Raw genomic sequence first — 19,053 nt, forward strand, 5'->3', positions numbered from 1 at the left:
ATGAGCACCCCTCTCCCGCTCTGCTCTCTCCTCACTAAGGCAGCCCTCTTCTGAGCTACGATGTATCGGGTCCAGTGTGCGGGTGCTGTAAGCAGCCAGGTGATATAAAACACCGGCATGCACAGTCTCCTCTCGGCAGGTGGAAGAATTTCAAGGGGGGAGCACTGAATCGGAGACAGGCCTTCTGCACCTACTTTGCTTATAAATGTGCTGGATAGCTTTTTAAAATGGTAGCTTCTCATATGTCTCCTTTTCTTTCAGAAATAAGGCATAAACGATGAGAATTTGCATAAGTTGTTGAGCCTGAGACTGAAGACGAAGAACAAGGGAGGCACGGAGGACTCTCTCACGGCTCAAGTCGTGTGTTCAATTCTGTGAGAGAAAAGTGGAGATATGCATTTTGGATTCTCACAGAGCCCCGGGCAAGGGGCTGCCTCACAAAGCGTATAGAAGGCCGGAGAGATACACTTAGCTTCATGCAAAGCACTTGAAATCATGAATGCCATGGATCTTCAAAAGGTTCAAGAAAAATATGAAAAAAAACCCTGAAGTTTTCAAAAGCTTCATTTTTTTTCGCAGTTTTTAGTTTTCACCTTTCAATCTTATTTCATTAACTTTTTATGCCCTTTCCTGATTCTCTATATATTTCTACGGAGGTAAAAATGTCTTTAAGCATTAAATATTCCTTTCTTGGGTCACCTTCTTTCCCAGTCACGGTTCCCTGGGTTCCTTAAACACCTTAAGTGCCACCAATCCTTGCTTCAGGTAGTGAAGCTATAAAAGAAGTGTGATGCAGAGAGAAATCAGCAGCCTTTCTATAAGGTTTTGTTCCATGCATGGTGAAACTCTTAATGCTGAATCCTGAAATAAATATATAGTGATAATAATACTTACTTCTTACCGAATGCTAATTTGACTGCCAAGACGTGGGCCGAATGTGTCATAAGCATTATTTCATTTTATCTTAAGTCAGAAAAGACAGCCATCCTGGAAGGATGAGAAACAAAGGCGGTGAGCCCTACAAGCATTCTTCACTGACCACAGGTGCATGGAGCTGAGTCCAAGTTCAGGGAGACTGGAGTCTGCAGCAGAGAGGAGCGGAAGGCTCTGAAGATGGACTGCAGAGAGCTGCAGGGCACCCCCTCTCAGGACCAGCAACAAGCACACTAGGCCACTAGTCAAGGTCCAGGAAGGGACTTGTTGGAAGTGTGCAAGGTGGCTTCCCATTCTCACCCAGCAATGGGAACACACCGTCTGCTCCCATCGGCAAGGCTGCAGAAAGCCTTCCTTGTGAACAAGACACAAAAGGGTCTTTCTCAGACTAAATGCTGCTTTAGCTTCACTTACCCGATGCTAAACTGTTTCTAGATAACTCGCAGAACAAAGTTCAAAATATTTATATTTAATATCCAATATGGTAAAATTCTGTGTCTGATATTCAGATTATGAAACTCCCTAAAAAGAAATATAACCCATAAGTAGGAGGAAAGACTTCCAAACTTACCCATAACTGACATACATATTAGACATGACTGAAAATGTCATTAATGTAACTTGTTTTTTTTTAAGATTTATTTTTATTTATTGGAAAGTCAGATATACAGAGAGGAGGAGAAACAGAGAGGAAGATCTTCCGTCCGATGATTCACTCCCCAAGTGAGCGCAACGGCCGGTGCTATGCTTATCCAAAGCCAGGATCCAGGAACTTCTTCCGGGTCTCCCACATGGATGCAGGGTCCCAGGGCTTTGGGCCGTCCTCGACTGCTTTCCCAGGCCACAGGCAGGGAGCTGGATGGGAAGTGGAACTGCTGGGATTAGAACCAGTGCCCATATGGGATCCCAGGCGTTCAAGGCGAGGACTTTAGCCACTACGCCATGCCACCGGGCCCTGTAACTAGTTTTATAACTATTTTTCATATACTTAAAATGAGACATGAAAGATATAGAAGAATCCAAGTGAGATTTCTAGAGATGAAAACTGCAATGTCTGAGATGAAAAATACACTCAACAGGACAAGTGGTATATTAGACAGCAGAGAAGAATAACCAGCAAGCCTGAAGAAACAGCTATGGAAACTACTGCAAATGAAACACAAAAAAGCAAATTTTTTTTAAAAAGAGCAGAATATTAGTGGGTTATGGAATTACTTTAAGAGACTATTTTTACATGTAGTTGGGATTCCCAAAGGAGGTAGGTGGCAAAAAAATTTTGAAGAAATAATCATCAAAATTTTTCAATTAAAAAAAGATTTACATATTTATTTGAAAATCAGATTTAAGAGATGGGGAGAAAGATCTTCCATGCAGTGGACCAGGGGTCAGGGCTTCTTCTGGGTCTCCCATGTGGGTGGCAGGCCACAGCAAGAGAGATATGTAAATAACCAAAATAAGGCAGAGAAACAGGGAAAGGGAAGAAGCAAAAGCCAGGCTAAATATAAAGCAAACGTCAAGATGACAGATCTAAATTAAACCATACCCATAATCTCACTGAGTATAAATGGTCTAAACAAGTTAACAAAATAGGCAGAGTCCTAACTGTTGAGTCCAAAAGAAAGGCGGGAGGCAAGACTGTGGCTACCACAGGACTCACACTTTATATGTAAAGACTGACAGATTAAAGGTGAAGGCAGAAAACCACCACTGATTGAAAGGAAGCAGGGACGGCTATGTTGATGTCCAAGAGTTTTCCAAAACAAAGGTCCTACTCAGGATAGCGCTTTGACACTGATCCAGGTGTGTGCACGGCTATGCACCTAAATGCTACGCACCGAGTACACACACACACACTCGTGGAACTAGACACAGCAGCTGAGAAAAACACCATGGTGGAGATTCGAACCCTCCTCTCAATGTAGGCAGCAAGCGCTAAGAACATGGAAGGTTTGAACACCAATGTGCAAGGACCACCATAGATGATTGAATCCTTGTTAACCCATGTACAGCTTTATACCCAAAGGCGTGGGGAAGTCAGGTGACGTGGAAGGTGGTGTTATCACGTGTTGTGCCACAGGAGGTCCGCGTGGATTAGACAAGGCGGGCACGCCGGGCGTCTACGCACTGCGCGTCTCAGAGACTCCACTAGCTGCGGGCCTGACAGGACCCACACGCGGTCGGACAGGGACATCCGGTCCTGGCGGCCTCATCATCGCCCCGTGGCCCCGAGTCCAGAGAGAGGCTCCTTTCTGGTGGAAACTCTTTGTTCAAAAGGGGCACAGGAAGGGCGAACCCTCAGAGGGACCGGGTCGCCCGCCTCCCCAGGGCACCTAAGAGGGGCACCCCCCGCCTGCCCCCGGAGCTCCCGCGCCTCAGGGAGGTTGCCCCTCACGCCCTCAGCCCGTCTGGCCCTCAGCTGCCGTCCCGGAGCCCGGGTCCTCGGCCGGCAGCTTTCTCCTCAGGCGGAGCCCGGGGCGCCCCTGGCGGATCAGGCCGTTCCCTTCGTGCTCGGGCTCCGGGGGTCCCCGGGTCGGGGGTGCGGGGCCGCCGGGGCTGCAGCGGGGTGGGGACGCCGGCGTCGCGCGGCGCCGGGACGGTCGGCGGGGCGGAGGGGCGGGCGCGGAGGCTCGGCCGGGCTGCCGGGGGCCGGGCTGCCGGGGGCGGCGCGAGGCGCAGGGGGCGGGGCGGCCGCGGCGGCTCAGGCTGCCGGGCGCTGGGCTCCGCGCGCCGGCCGCACAACGCCCCGCGCCGCGCCCGGCCCGCGCGCGCCTAGGCTTTCGGAGCTCGCCGGCTCGCGCGCCCTCGGCTCCCCGCGCTCCCCGCGCTCCACCCGCGCCATCCGCCCGCGCCATCCGCGCGCTCCGGGGAGGCAGAAGGCGGCCGGCGCGATGAGCCGCGGGGAGGCGGCCGCGCTCCTGCTGGCCCTGCTGGGCTCCGCGCTCGCCGGGGATGCGAGCCCCGAGGCCGGCGCCCAGGACGTCCCCGAGGGCGCTTCCACGCTGGCTTTTGTGTTCGACGTGACGGGCTCCATGTACGACGACCTCGTCCAGGTCATCGAAGGGGCCTCCAAGATCCTGGAGACGTCTCTGAAAAGGCCCAAGAGACCGCTCTACAACTTCGCCCTGGTGCCCTTCCACGACCCAGGTGAGGGGGGCGACGCCGCGGCGCTTTCCTGGCTCGGAGTCTCGAGGCGCGGCTGCGCGCGGAGGCAACAAAAGAGGCGCCCGGCTCTGCAGCCGGGCGGGAGGGAAGCCTGCGCGGGGTCCCCACACCTGGAGGGGGCGCGGGTCCGCGCTCCGGTGTGATTCGGGCTGTCCCGTCCTTGGAAGGTAGTTGGAACCACACTACTTCAGTCGCCCCACTCGCGACCCCCACGGAGCGAGGGGTTCAGCTGCGCCCCGGGTGGGAAGCCCAGGGTCCACCTGGGGCGCCCTTAGCGCAGGCTGCTGCCCACGCCGAGCACCAGGCGGCCGGCTCTGGAAGCTCTGCTCTCGTGGGACACTTGAGCCCGGCTCTGCACCAGGGGAGCCCGGCTCTGCACCGGGGGAGCCCGGCTCTGCACCGGGGGAGCCCGGCTCTGCACCGGGGGAGCCCGGCTCTGCACCGGGGGAGCGCGGCTCTGCACCAGGGGAGCCCGGCTCTGCACCGGGGGAGCGCGACCCGGAGACCCCCCCCCCCCCCCCCACTCTCTCACACTCTCTCTCCTCTTTCCCGTGTCTTGGGCCAACCTGGAGAAGTTCACGTGCTTGCCGCGCCTTATTTGGGGATAACCAGTTTCAGCTGTGGAATGCTAGGTCGGCCCTCCTGAGATTTTCGTGTTCTTCCAGTGATGAAGGCGATAGCGGGTCCTGTTCTGGGCTAGACACAGGTATTCGGTGTTTCTGCATCCATCAGAGAGGTGCGTGCCGGAAAATGGAACGGGCGAGCTGTGTTTTGCTGACACGAGCTAGGCTAGGATGTTTCAATCGGTTCAAGGTGCCAGGTGTCACTTGCAGGCTTTGTCTGGCATAGACTGCATCTGTTGTTTTACAGGGACAAAGCTCAAGTTGGCTACAGTGTGAAGTAGAAAGTTTTCTCTGAGACCGTCCTAAAAACGCTGCTGAAACCATGTTGCTGTAGGTGGACTACACAGATTATCTCAAGCCATTGGTGGAAACTGGTCTATCGTATTTGGAAGTGATATGAGAAATGATTAGAATGAATTGTATTGCGGGTCCTGCCAGGTCTAGAAGGAGGTTCCAGAAGCGAGTCGGGAGGATGGAAAGGACGTGCAGTGTTTTTGTCAGCCGCGGTGGGTTAAGGGGGCTGCGGTCCTCACAGTGGGTGGAGCCATTGTTACTGCGCTATCATTGCGATGCAGTTCCCAGACTACGTAATTCATCCACTTAGAATGTGCAGGTAGGTGGCTTTCGGTGTGCTCACAGACAGGCGCTGTAACTGCTGTTGATTTTGGAACATTCTGGTACCTCCAGAAGGCACCCCCACACACACACCCCTTGCTTTTTCCCTGCTTCTCCTCTGCCCGGCTCCCAGCCGCTGGTCCGCTTGTCCATCTCTGTGGCGTGTCTAGGTGTGGACTCTGTCCACGTGATAGCTCATGGTTGTGGCTTTCGAGGTTGAAGGTTCATTGATATTGTGTGTGCAACAACTTCAACTAAATTTCATATAAAATATTATGGGCATTTGGGTGTTTTCACATCAGTCTTACACATCATGCTGTTATGAATGTTTCTGTGAGGCTGTATGGTTCGTTTCTCTTGGGTATCTGCCAGGAAGGGAATTGCTAGGTTATGATAATTCTATGTTGAATTGTTTGAGAACCTTCCAAAGTGTTTGTACCCCATTATGAAAGTGTCTGAAGGTTCTGGTTTCACATCTTCATCAGCTTGTTGTCAGACTTCCTGGTTCTTACATATGCTCTACTTTGACCATGACCTGGGCCCTGAACTCAGGCGAGACTCCCACATATGCTGCAGTGAAAAGGTGGCGGTTGAACCCAGCTGGTTCAGGCCTGGGGCCTTGGGCATTGGGCATGATTAGCTTAGACTAGATCAGGTGTGGGTTGTGTGAGGCAGCCCGTGCAGTTATTTGGTCTGGCCCGGCTTGAGGCAGCCACAGGTGGGACTCAAAATTCAAACGACTATAGCAGGCTAACTTTTAAATTGAGAACTTTGTAGATATTCTGGATATCCAAATGCCCCTTTTCAGAAAATGGCTCCCAGCCCTGCAGTCTATCATTGAGGAGGAGCCCTACGCCTTTCTTTTGCGCATAATTGAAACCTGGCGACTGTTTAAGGCGGAGAGCGAGACCACAGATGGATAGCGATGCTGGTGTGGGTTGTGCCCTGTCTCTTGCAAGTGTCTGATAGACTGGACTTGGTCTAAAGAACATAGAAAAAGGGACATATGATTGGTTGCCTTCTGGGGAAGGAATATGAAACCTCACAGTGGGAAGAGTAGTTCCTCCCAGGCTGGTGAGTCTTACAGTAGGCCCCTAGTCATTAAGTTGCCCCAAATCAGTAACAGCACAAAGTGCTTGAGGTGGACAGTGGAAAAGAGCCATGCAAATAGACTTCAGCGTAGGGGAAGTTATGCTTAAACAGACTGGAGCAGAGTTAAGCAATTTCTAACTAGGGCTCAAAGTTGAATTCATTCTACCCTTGGATTACCAGCCCACCCTTCAGCAGGAGTCCAGCTATGGTGATGGATTCAGTGTTTATTCTTACAAATATGTAATGATGTCATCACATATTTGGGTCTTGCTTTGATCCCAGCCTCCCTAAAGAGTCCTCTGGTACACTTTCCTGATGGGAAGAGAAGGCTTTGGTCAGACAGGGGTATCCGTCAGATTTGCCAGTTATATTCCACTCTGCTAACTCACATTTTGGCATACCAATTGTGCATATCAGTCTTTCTTGTTTAAAATATTCTGACAGTCGAGTTGAGTTGGCGAGTCTGAGAGCCAGATACTAGTCCATGATGGTGAACATATCAGAGCAAACGTCGCCTCCTGCGGATTTGTTTGGGTGGCCTGTCTGTCGGCAGGTGTCACTCCCCAGCATTCCCATGAGCCAGCGTTAGTATAAATAGTGCTAAGGAGCTGTCCTGACCGCTGGGAACCTAAATCAATGACAGCCAAAGACTGAATGAGGTCATCCCAGGAGTGTGTGTGGACGGAGCAGACGGGCTAGAGCTGAGAACGCCAGCATTCACGCAAGTGGTCCCAAGAAGGGAAGTTGTCAGAAGGACTCTGGCAGAAGCACCCAGGAAGACAGAATAACACAGCTTTCGGAAATCTGAAATTGAGTGTTAAGCAGGAGATATTGCGCTGCCCATTTATAAGTTTCCTGAAAGTAAAGGCTGACTACTACTATGCTAAAAAAAGAGTTTGAGTTGTATAGGCAGAAGGCTGAAGTCGTGGGTGAGAGAAGGGATGGTTGAATCCAGGCTGCTGTATTAAACGAGCAGTGTGGGTGAAAGTGGGGCTCTGAGTGGTAGCCCCACTCCACCAGGGACTTAATATGTGGTCTTCAGTCTCGGGAAACAATACTGTATTCATAGGGAGGTTGATTAAAAGGGCAGATGTCAAAAAAACTAGCTCAGTCTGTCACACACGATGACTTCTCTGCAGACATTCCTCCCTGGGATTTCAAACAGAGCGGCCACTGACACAGCAAGAGTTGTCGGGTACTGTTGGAGCAACTAAAAGGCTGCAGTGCCGAAGAGAGACTGGACGGCTTTGGAGAAAAGGATTGGGGTGTGAGGATGGATCAGTTGCTGGGGAGAAGCAGACCATGGGTGGGTCCTGAGTCGAGGGTGATAGGTAGGAGTCTGGTGGGCACCCCCACCCCTCACCCGCACACCGCAGAGACCAGAAAAGAGGTGACTTGTTGAAGAGGGATGTGGTTAAAGGATAGGAGATTTTAGAAGAACCGTGGACGTTTTGGAGTCAAGGCTGACTGTGGGCCCACGGGAGGTTTTGTGGGACGGGTTGTGGTTTGGAAGGTGGGTGTGTAAATGCCTGAATGTTGTGTGGTTTCCAGCAGGGGCCTCCTGCAGCCTGAGCTTGGTCCCTGAGGTTGGCTGCCAGACTGCTCAAGGACCGTGATCTCGCTGAATAAGTGTCGTCGCGTATGGTTGAGAAGGGTAGTGTCTGGAGAGGGCCGAGCTGCTAGGTCACAGGGTCAGAGCTGGCTGTAGTACGCTGGCAGGCTGGGGTTTTACATGCGCAGCAGGGTTAGCAGGGAAGTGATCCATCATGGTGCTTGGCTTGTGTGGAAAAGGAAGTCAAGATGAAGATGGAGGTGGAATTTATGAATTCTAGGCTGCAGAAATTGAGTTGGATGTTACATTAATACACTCTTTAAAGAGCCTCGGTTAGGCAGGTGCCCTTGTGGTCACAGGCCTCTCTGCCCATGACTAGATCCTGTCGTTTTGCCTCTGATGGTAGCAACTCCCACCTACTTTATTCCTCATGTGCTCCAGGCACTGGAATAGGGATTGTCCATGCTTCACCTCAGGCGAGCTTCAGAAAGGAGCTGTGCGTGATGGGGCCTCATCTTCTGTGTGCAGCACCTGAAGCTGTTACCGATGCCCAGGGTTGCCTGAGGAAGGGAGCTTTCCATTTCACCTCCAGTTCTGGTAACTGTGGGTGCCCAGGGCCCACGGTGTTGCTTGATGCTATAACCTTAGCAAAGCTATGCTCTGCATCAGCTCAGCTACAGCAGCTTGTCGTCTCACAGTTGTGCCTAGGCAGAGTGGTGGCCGTCCCCCGCTGGTGCTGTGGAGGGCTTGTGAGGCCGACTTCTGCCCCACGCTGTGGGGCTGCTGGGATTCTCGGCTGTCCCCTGGCTTGCACGTGGACCGTCCTGGCCTCAGCCTGCGTTGTCACACAGCATCCTCACTGTGACGAGCACCTGAACAGCCCTGTCTGCAGACAGGAAGACAGTTGGAGCTGGGTGGGGTGGGGGTGGAGTTACACTTAGGCTCTTTTGGGAGACACAGTTCAAGCCATAGCAGCGAACTCAGCAATTACTACTCAAAAAAGAGCCAAAACCCTCCAAGTCTTCCTAGGAGACTCGGCTTGTAAATTTCTAATGAAAATATTTCATCAGAAAATATCGTAAGCTCAGGTTCCGTCTAGGATAGGAGCAGAACTCTTGGTAGCAGTTATAGAGAGAAGTGTTATTATCTTTGGGGAGGAATTTAAATTGTTTAAACAATTTTCATTTTAAGAAAATTATTTTACTCTTAAGAAATTTTACTCTTAAATCATGCCATTTAGTAAAGTGCTGTTTACCTTCTTTGTGATGCTGAGACATTTTATTTTAAATGGGGAGAGTTACATGGGAGCTAGGGATCCTGGGGAGACAGTGGTTCGTGGAAGATGAATGTGGGAGATGGTGCTTCTTTTTTAATACTATGCCAAGTAGAGAGCCAATAAAATGCAGATTTCATTAAGAAATAGCAGAAGTCCAGAAAGATCCTGTGCTGCCTGGGAGACCCTTTCCCCTCTGCTCCTCCCGTTGGGTTTTTAAAACTGAGAGAAAGACAACATAGAAGATGGCATCTCGCAGGGGCCTGTCGTCCCAGGCTGGGCCCGGGCTGCCGAGCAGAGCTGGCAAGGCGATGAGGGCTCCGGTTCCTGGAGCTGTGGCTGCTCCCAGCATGGTGGCAGCAGTCACGGGCAGTCCAGACCCTCCAGGGTGGGATGTGGGCAACCTCCCGGTACTCAGCCACTGGGCTGAACACCCTCCCCCTTAACGGCTGTCTCAGACCCACCTGGTTACTAGACAGACTTAAATACCCGCTTTCTGCAGTGGTTTGTAATCTTTTTTCTCTGTTCTTTGGTCAGTCTTTACTGGGCGTGCTGTGAAGCCACAATGTCTGGGTATTATTTGGTGTCTTTCTGAAGTCTTCTTGATCTAGACGTTTTCAGGAAGATTGGAGTAAGTCACGTCTTGATGCTGGCTTGGGAAGCTCCACCGCGGCTCAGGTGTGTGGGAGTCTGACTTGCTTGTCTCGGGGCCTTTGCGCTGAGTTGTCATGTCTCCGCTCAGATGCTTGAAGTTCACTGTCTGTTTCCATGCTCTCTCAAGTTGTTTCCACCTGCCCCAGGCTGCTCTCCACTGGACAACGGCAGCTCAACTGTCATAAAGTCATACTACATATATTTGTATATGTACATGATAATGTGCTTTTAAATCTTGCTTCCCCTGTCTTGGTCATTGATGTGTTTCTAACTCATTAAATGGTATTGGCTAATTGGCAGAATGCTGAAGTGTATTTGCTGGGTACATGATTGAGTAAACGAATAAATGTTATTTTCCGCAAGCAGCCTTCCCCGCCCTCCGCTGAGGGTCACTGCCATCTTCTCGGAGTCCCATGGAAGCAGATTTGCAAGTCTGCGTGTGTTAATATGTTCCTTGCGTTTTGGTTACCTAGGGGTTTTTATGGACGTGAGAACTGGAGGGGAAGCGTTCATGAAAATGATCAGCCACGTGTGATGAAGGTTTCCTTATCTGCAGTGTGGGCAGGAGGGGCAGCTGTGTAAAGGGCGACATCTGTCTCCTGCCCACATCTCAGCCCACAGGCAGTGTGGCACCTGGGCAGTAACTGGACGTGTTGCAAGGTGCCCACATATGTTCTCTAGGGCTGCCCTGACGAGCGTCCTCCAGGTTCCCAACTTGGTTGGATCTGAAAATGAATTTGTTTCTCTTTCACTTACACTCAACATTCCGAGAAAATCACTGGCTTAGGACTTCTCAGAAAAAAAGATTAAGTTTAATTATTGGTGAGCTATTGAAACTAGAGGCTTAAAATTTCTGTACTTAGGACTTCGATGCTGGAAAGAACCCTTCCACTATCTTCCTTCCCTTTCCTCCTTTTGTTGCTCCTCCTCCTCTTCCTTATCCTTACACCTTCTGTTGTCTTCCTCCTGCTCTTTAAAGAACTAACCCGAGCTCCACAGCTGAAGCACCTGGACTTGCTGGGCATCTTGAGTGAGTGAGTGAGTGAGTGACAGAATGAGTGTGTGTGTGTGTGTGTGTTTTGACTTTGAAGATTGAGAGAGGTGAAGTGGCTTGCCCGGGACTGTTAACATGGGGACATGCATCTAAAGCTGGGCATTGCTCCTTTCAATACTGTGCCTTCAGGCTAACCCCGGGGACTCCTTGGGACTGCTGGGACAGAACAGAAGGGCCATGGCTGGAGATTTCTGCCGTGCAAGGCTGTGGCTATACTGGGGGGAAGTGCACACATGTAAACACGACGTGGCCGGAACCTGTGCTGTCTGGGATTGTAAACACCTGCGGGTATTGTCCCTTGCCTGTTTCCTCCTTGCTTGTGGACGGAGCTTTGTGGGTTTAGCGGCAGCTGGGACGGAGTGCTCAGCACCCGCCGGGAGAACTGTGGCTTCTGGGAGCGTTGAACTCAGCTGCCCTTCCTGCTGGCCCCACTTGCTGGAATGTTAGGACCGACATTATGATGCATTGGTTATTAGTCTCCATTCTGACCAGAGAATGGAGGGTCAGGAGGAAGGGGTGCTTTCTAGTATGTTTCCTAGCTTAAGGGAGGTTTAGTAGAAACAGTCTACTTAAAAACAGGATTTTTGAGGCTGACACTGTGGCTTAGAAAGTTGAGCCACTGGCTGCGGTTGCCTGCACCACATATCAAGTTCTGGCTGTTCCACTTCCCATCCAGCTCCCTGCTAATGTGCCTGGGTAAGCGGCAGAAGATGGCCCAAGTGCTTGGACTGCTGTCCTCACGGGCCAGAACAAGCTCCTGGTGCAGTTCCGGTGTTTGGGGCCAGCTCTTTAAAATAGAATTAAACTGTTGTTGAAGGACTATATTATTGTAGGGAGGGGGTGAGAGAGAATAGGGAGGTAGGGAAATCCCTGAGCCGATGGAACTTATCATGAAAAGAAACATCTTAACAGTTTCAGCGGCTGTCATTCAGAGTCCGGATGGCACCTTCTTTTCATGAAGAGCAAAATGGGAATTTTACTGTAAGTGCTTCAGTATTTACAATAAAACCTAAATTTAAATCCACTGAGTTGTGAAGGCACGGAATATGATTTATTCATCTGTGTATCTCTTTTTTCTTTTTAAAGATTGAGTTACAGAGAAAGAGTGAAAGAGTTTCTATCTTCTGGTTCACTTTGTGAGTGGCCACAACATCTTGTGCTGGGCAGACAGAAGCCAGGGGCTCTGGGTCTTCCACACGGTGCAGGGGCTCAAGCGCTTGGGTCATCTGCTGCCGATTTCCCGGGTACGTAGTAGGGAATAGGATCGAAAGTGGAGCAGCTGGACTCAACCCAGCACCCATACAGGATGGCATGGCAAGTGGCAGCTTTTTTTGCTACACCACAATTCTGGTCCCATCTGTCCTTTGTCATAATACAATAATTGACATTCAGTAATTTGTAGTTGTTAATTAACATAAAGAGAACAAATTTTGTGCATTCCATAGGTGTGGATCCCAGAAGGCAACTACCCTTCCTTCACGCCCCCGTGTCCTCTCAGTACTCCTCCCCTCATCAGTTTATACAAAGACTTTTTCTTTTTAAAGATTTTTATTTACTTATTGGAAAGTCAGATATACAGAGAGGAGAGACAGAAAGATCTTCCATCTGATGATTCACTCCCCAAGCGAGTGCAATGGCCGATGCTATGCCAATCTGAAGCCAGGATCCAGGAACTTCTTCTGGGTATCCCACACAGGTGCAGAGTCCCAAAGCTTTGGGCCGTCCTCGACTGCTTTCCCAGGCCACAAGCAGGGAGCTGGATGGGAAGTGGAACTGCTGGTATTAGAACTGGCGCCCATATGGGATCCCAGGTGTTCAAGGTGAGGACTTTAGCCGCTAGGCCATGCCGCTGGGCCCAAAGACATGTATTTTTAAAAATCTATTCTTGGGGACCTGCATAATGGCTCAATATTTAAATCCTCACCTTTTGCAAGTGCTGGGGATCCCATATTGGCATGGTTCATTTCCTGGCTGCTCCACTTTCCATCCTGCTCCCTGCTTGTGGCCTGGGAAAGCAGTTGAGGATGGTCCAATGCCTTGGGACCCTGCACCCGCATGGGAGACCTGGAATAAGCTCCTGGCTTTGGATTAGCTCATCTCTGGCAGTTGTGGCCACTTGGGGAGTGAACCAGCAGATGGACGATTTTTCTGTCCTTTTCTTTATAAATTTGATCTGAATTTCCAACAAAAATAAATTTTATAAATAAAAAAATTTTAATTGAAAATTTGCCAGAAGGAGAGGGGGAGAAATAGTGAGATAGTTCTTCCATACAGTGGTTTACCCCCAAAAGGCCGCAACGGCCAGAGCGGGGCCAATCTAAAACCAGGAGCCAGAAGCCAAAATCTTCCTCTTGGTGTCCCCTGTGGGTGCAGGGGCAGGACTGGGCCAGAAGCAGGGTGCTGGACAGTAGAGGACATGAATTGGCGCTCACACGGGGTGCTGGACCTGCAGATGGAAGATTAATATGCTGTGCCACTCTGTTGGTCCTGAAGAGACGTAGGGTTAATTGTGTCACCATGAAAGTAGGATGACCACAGTTCCACTGGGGTATAAACACGGGCTGAAACAAGAGCCATATCCCGAAGTAACCATTAAATTGCTGTGTATTTTTTTATATTCCATGTTAGCTGCTGCTTATCAGAGAAAAATAGTTTCTTTTTGGGACAGGCATATCTCACTTAGCCTAAGGATTTCCAGTTGCCCTGTTTTGTTGCAAAAGGCATGGTTTCGCTCTCTTTATGGCTGAGTAGTATTTCATAGTGTACATTAGATTTTCTTTATTCAGCTGTGTGTTGATGGCCATATCCTGGCTATTGTGAAGTGAGCTGCAGTCGACACAGTGGGACAGATAACTGTCCCGTGGGCTTTCGTTTTGTTGGGGTAAGTTTCCAGCACTCTGAGGACTCCCCATACTGCCTTTCGTGATGATTGTGCTAGTTCGGTGGAGTTGTTAACTAGCAGCTGCAGTAGCACTCTGTGTACCTCTGATAGGGACTGGTGTCAGGCTCACCCCGTGGTCTTGCTGGCTTAGAGTGCTGTTAGCTGGGGATGGGATTGTGAACGGGCAGATGCTTCGCAGAAGGCATAGGAGAGGGAAGTGGTGATTCAGCTGCTCGTGGGCTGTGAGGCTGGGCACACTCCAGCTCCTTCCCTCCACGTGTGGCAATTCAGGGTGGAGGTGTGAAGAAGCATGGGAAAAAAGCACTTACTGAGATCAAGCCAAAGTCACACTCAAGAAACAAGGCAGGAAGCTGAGAGTGAGAGAATGCACCAATAGCCTAAACCAGAAAAATCCCATGCTAGGGAGGTAAAACCCTTCAAAGACAAATCCCCCAGCGAAAGTTCCTCCAGCAAGGTTAGCCTTTTGGAGGATGTCCAGGGTGGAGTCCCACTGAATATTAAAAAGGGGTGGAATTTGAGACTGGCCTTGAGCACTGCTCACATCCCGGCCCTTAGTGCCCTTGGTAATTGTACTGTTATCATGTTGTAAGGAAATGAACTAGATCCCTCAGGGACACAGCCTGCGGCCATGTCCAGCTCGTTCTGAAGCAGATTGGCGCTTTGTGGACCGGGCGGCTGGACTTGGTGCTGGTTCTGCAGCTGCCCGTCCGCTGCCTGCTTTGCCGCAGGAGCTGGCGGGAGCTCTGCAGTCGTTGGCCGGGCTGTCGGTCAGGCCCTGCAAAGCTTCCTGCAGGGGTCGGACCTCAGCTCCTCCCACTCTCCACCTGCCTTCCCTTTATTTTTATTGCAAAGTCAGATACACAGAGAGGAGGAGAGACAGAGAGGAAGATCTTCCGTCCAACGATTCACTCCCCAAGTGACTGCAACAGCCAGTGCTATGCCGATCCAAAGTCAGGAGCCAGGAGCTCTTCCAGGTCTCCACGCGGGTGCAGGGTCCCAAGGCTTTGGGCCGTCCTCAACTGCTTTCCCAGGCCACAAACAGGGAGCTGGATGGAAAGTGGGGCTGCCGGTATTAGAACTGGCACCCATATGGGATCCTGGCGCGTTCCAGGTGAGGATTCCAGCTACTAGGCTACCACTCTGGGCCCAAACTATTGTTTTTGTAGTAGGGAAAGATGTTCTGTGAAAGCGAACTGGGCACATGAAAATGTTTGTTTACATACGTCAGTTTTGGCAGTCTCAGAGGTGGATACCTTGGTACAAACCTGAACTTTTAATAATTTTTATGGTTTCTAACCATACATTTTGGGTTACTTTTTTCTGACTTTTAGAACTGACCATGCAGAGGACCATTTGCCGGCCCGTCACCCTGTGGACGGCGTGCAGCGGGCGTGCTATCCGCCTTCAGCAGCGGTGGGGCCTGGAATTCACACTTAGCAGCCTTGCGTACTCTACGGTCGGGGCAGAGGGCTGAGTGGTGTTGTGGAACAGTGGGCTCCCCTCTTTCCAGGGGGAGAAAGGAGAAGCTGCGGTCAGTACCTGGGAAGGAGGCTGCCTGAAGTGTTGCAGGACTTCCCGGATGGCTCCTGCGGTGAGCCGTGCCTGTGGATCTCAGGAGGGGAGCGTCTGCACGGAGCTCTTGGGGTGGAGGCTGCCTCAGGGGGCCCTGGACGGCATATCCTTGCACCTTTGGGAAAGGGAATAGAGTGTGTGTGTGTGTGTGTGTGTGTGTGTGTGTGTGTGTGAGAGAGAGAGAGAGAGAGAGAGAGAGAGAGAGAGAGAGAGAGATTGACTGGCTGACTGATTGCTCTTAGGTTAATCCTGAAACTTCAGCAATGGTAGTTAATGGCTCTTACCAAGTGCTGATGGGGCCGAAAGTTGGTCAATAGACTAATCGTAGCAGAAAGAACATTTTTGGTTTTTAGGCTTATTTTATTTTTAATTTTTATCTGTTTTAAAGGTTTTTGCTTTTTGGGTTTTTTTTTGTTTGTTTGTTTTTAAATTGGAATGGCAGATTTACAGAGAGAAGAAGGAGAAATAGAAAAATTTTCTGCCCACTGGTTCACTCCACAGATGCCCACATTGGGCAGAGTTGAGCCAATCTGAAGCCAGGAGCCAGAAGCTTCTTCTGGGTCTCCACCTTGGGTATAGGTTCCCAAGACTTCAGGCCACAAGCAGGAGGCTGGATGGGAAGTGGAGCAGCTGGTTTATGAACTGGCACCCCATGGGATCCTTAGACTGTAATGGGAGGTTTAACCAATTGAGCCATTGCTCTGGGTGCCAAGATTTATGTTATTTCTGTCTCAAAGTGTTGCATACAGAAGGAGAGACAAAGAGAAAGTTTTTCTGTCTGCTGGTTCACCTCCCAGATGGCCACAAAGGCCATGGGCTGAGCCATAGCCAGGAGCTTCTTGCAGGTCTTTAATGTGGGTGGACTTGAACCATCTCCTGCTGCTTTCTCAGGCTGTAAACAGGGAGCTGGATGGGAAGTGCAGCATCCAGGACAGGAGCTGTCATCCATATGGGATGCTGCACCGCGGGTAGAGGATTGGTGTGCTATACCAAGCTGCCAGCCCTAGGCAGAAGCAGTCTGAGAGCTGAGGCTGTGATTGTGTGCACAGATGAGATTCAGCTGTCATCAAGGTCAAGATTCCAAGTGTTGACTTAAAACTTTGAGATTTGCAAAGCTGTGTTTGCGTTTTTGTCTCCTTCTTACTTTTTTCCCTGGCTCCCTTGTCCAGCTCTGTGTGCTCTCAGGTTTCAGAGCCCAAAGATTCAAGGTCCCTGCGAGAGTTTGAGAGCAGAGGAGAATCTGGGAAAGGCAGTGCTGGTCAGGGAGTCCCTTTGCCCCAAGCTCTGGGACACTGGCGGCCTGATTGGACACGGAGCAGTTGCTTTCTCTGCACCATGTGTAGGAGGGCAGATACAGGGCAGGCACGGGAAGCAGCATCAGCACCACCAGGCTGCCAGAGACAGGTGACCTTAGACCCCAGGAAAATTCCAGAGGTGGTGCTGGGCTCAGGCGCTGGCAGGCATCAGGCGCTGGCAGGCATCCGCCAGAGGCACGCTATCAGCGGGAGGCTTTGGCTGCTGAACAAGGTGCCCTGGAGGGTGGTGGAAATAAGCTGAAGGTGGAGGCAGGCTGGGGGTTTCCCAGGGCCTCCTTCTGCCTGCTGAGAGCGGCTCAGGTTCTGCCATCAGCTGAGGGCAGCTCTTTCTGAATGCCTTATGAAAATAACCAGCAGCAGTGTCTTTCACTGGAGACTCTGCCACTGGTGATCAGTTGTAGAAGGAAGGAAACTTCAAGTTCTTAGAAAAAAAAATCCACTGCCAAGGGTCACGGTGTCGTCTGTTTCCATCCTAAGGAGGTTGGGCCTTGGATCCCCACTGGACAGACGAGTGAGGCTGTGAGGGTGCGAAGTCCCAGTCACTTTTCATTCTCCGTGTTGCCCGATTGTGCACGCTTTTTTGTGTGTTGTAAGGCTAGTAGTATTCTTCACTTTAGAATTAAAAGCTCAAGTTATAAAAGATGGTTTAACTTAATATGAGGAATATCTATGCTTGAGAACCTCAAAGTTTGTGGAATTAAAGGTGAGTATTTGGATGCAAAAGTTTGAAATAATATATTCATAGGGTCTCCAAAGATTAATAGAAAATTAATAGAAAATATATCATGAAAAAAATTTGCACAGAGTTCAAGTCTGTGTATGCTCAAATAAATTTGCCTTTTAATTCTGTTTCCTGAGAGGTTTTTGAAGAATCCTTGCATGTAACTGGTAGTGTAAGTCATTTTTTTCAGGTGAGCGATAAAATATGTTCTAGGACCCAGCACCTAGGCTAAGTTCTCCTTCATGAGGCAAGGCAGCAAGGGCACATCCTATTTCTGGAAAGACAGTAATACTCAGATCAGTTCTGTTGCTGAAAATATGGAACCAGCACAGTCTGAAAAGAAACATTGCAAGACTTGATCCTGCACAAGTCTCAGAGGGCAGGGAGAACTTGAAAGTTCTGAAGCCACTTCCACTGTAGGACTCAGGCCGTCCCGTGTCACCCCAGGGCCTTCCTGTGGGCTGCAGCGTGTCACTGCTGGGCCGTCCCGTGGGCTGCAGCGTGTCACTGCAGGGCCGTCCGTGCCACTCCAGGGCCATCCCGTGGGCTGCAGCGTGTCACCCCAGGGCCGTCTCGTGGGCTGCAGCGTGTCACCCAAGGGTCGTCCCGTGGGCTGCAGCGTGTCACTGCAGGGCCGTCCTGTGGGACGCAGCGTGTCACTCCAGGGCCGTCCCGTGTCACTGCTGGGCCGTCCCGTGGGCTGCAGCGTGCCACTGCAGGGCCGTCCCGTGGGCTGCAGCATGTCACTGCTGGGCTGTCCCATGTCACTGCTGGGCCGTCCCGTGGGCTGCAGCGTGTCACTGCAGGGCCGTCCGTGCCACTCCAGGGCCGTCACGTGGGCTGCAGCGTGTCACTGCTGGGCCGTCCCGTGGGCTGCAGCGTGTCACCCAAGGGTCGTCCCGTGGGCTGCAGTGTGTCACTGCAGGGCCGTCCTGTGGGACGCAGCGTGTCACTCCAGGGCTGTCCCGTGTCACTGCTGGGCCGTCCCGTGGGCTGCAGCGTGCCACTCCAGGGCCGTCCCGTGGGCTGCAGCATGTCACTGCTGGGCTGTCCCGTGTCACTCCAGGGCCGTCCCGTGGGCTGCAGTGTGCCACTCCAGGGCTGTCCCATGGGACGCAGCGTGTCACTCCAGGGCCGTCCCGTGGGCTGCAGTGTGCCACTCCAGGGCCGTCCCGTGGGACACAGCGTGTCACTCCAGGGCCGTCCCGTGGGCTGCAGTGTGCCACTCCAGGGCCGTCCCGTGGGCTGCAGCGTGTCACCCCAGGGCTGTCCTATGGGCTGCAGCATGTCACTGCTGGGCCGTCCCGTGGGCTGCAGCGTGTCACCCCAGGGCTGTCCTGTGGGCTGCAGCATGTCACTGCTGGGCCGTCCCGTGGGCTGCAGCGTGTCACTCCAGGGCCGTCCCGTGGGCTGCAGCATGTCATTCCAGGGCCGTCCCGTGGGCTGCAGCGTGCCACTGCAGGGCTGTCCTGTGCCACTGCAGGGCCGTCCCGTGCCACTCCAGGGCCGTCCTGTGGGCTGCAGCGTGTCACTGCAGGGCCGTGCCGTGGGCTGCAGTGTGTCACTGCAGGGCCGTCCCGTGTC

General features: G+C 51.6%; 1 protein-coding gene across 1 annotated transcript in view; it reads left to right on the plus strand.

Moving 5' to 3' along the window:
* The first annotated feature begins 3,821 nt into the window (after nt 1–3,821).
* The window catches only part of HMCN1 (hemicentin 1), a 350,746-nt gene continuing 335,514 nt past the window's right edge, over nt 3,822–19,053 (plus strand). Inside the window, exon 1 of the mRNA XM_040985773.1 lies at nt 3,822–4,077. Within this exon, the coding sequence (XP_040841707.1) occupies nt 3,822–4,077 (256 nt within the window). The remainder of the gene's footprint in view (nt 4,078–19,053) is intronic.

The sequence above is a fragment of the Ochotona curzoniae genome, unplaced genomic scaffold (assembly GCF_017591425.1).
Source record: "Ochotona curzoniae isolate NIBS_2020 unplaced genomic scaffold, NIBS_Ocur_1.0 contig_430, whole genome shotgun sequence".
In the NCBI taxonomy this organism is placed as follows: Eukaryota; Metazoa; Chordata; class Mammalia; order Lagomorpha; family Ochotonidae; genus Ochotona; species Ochotona curzoniae.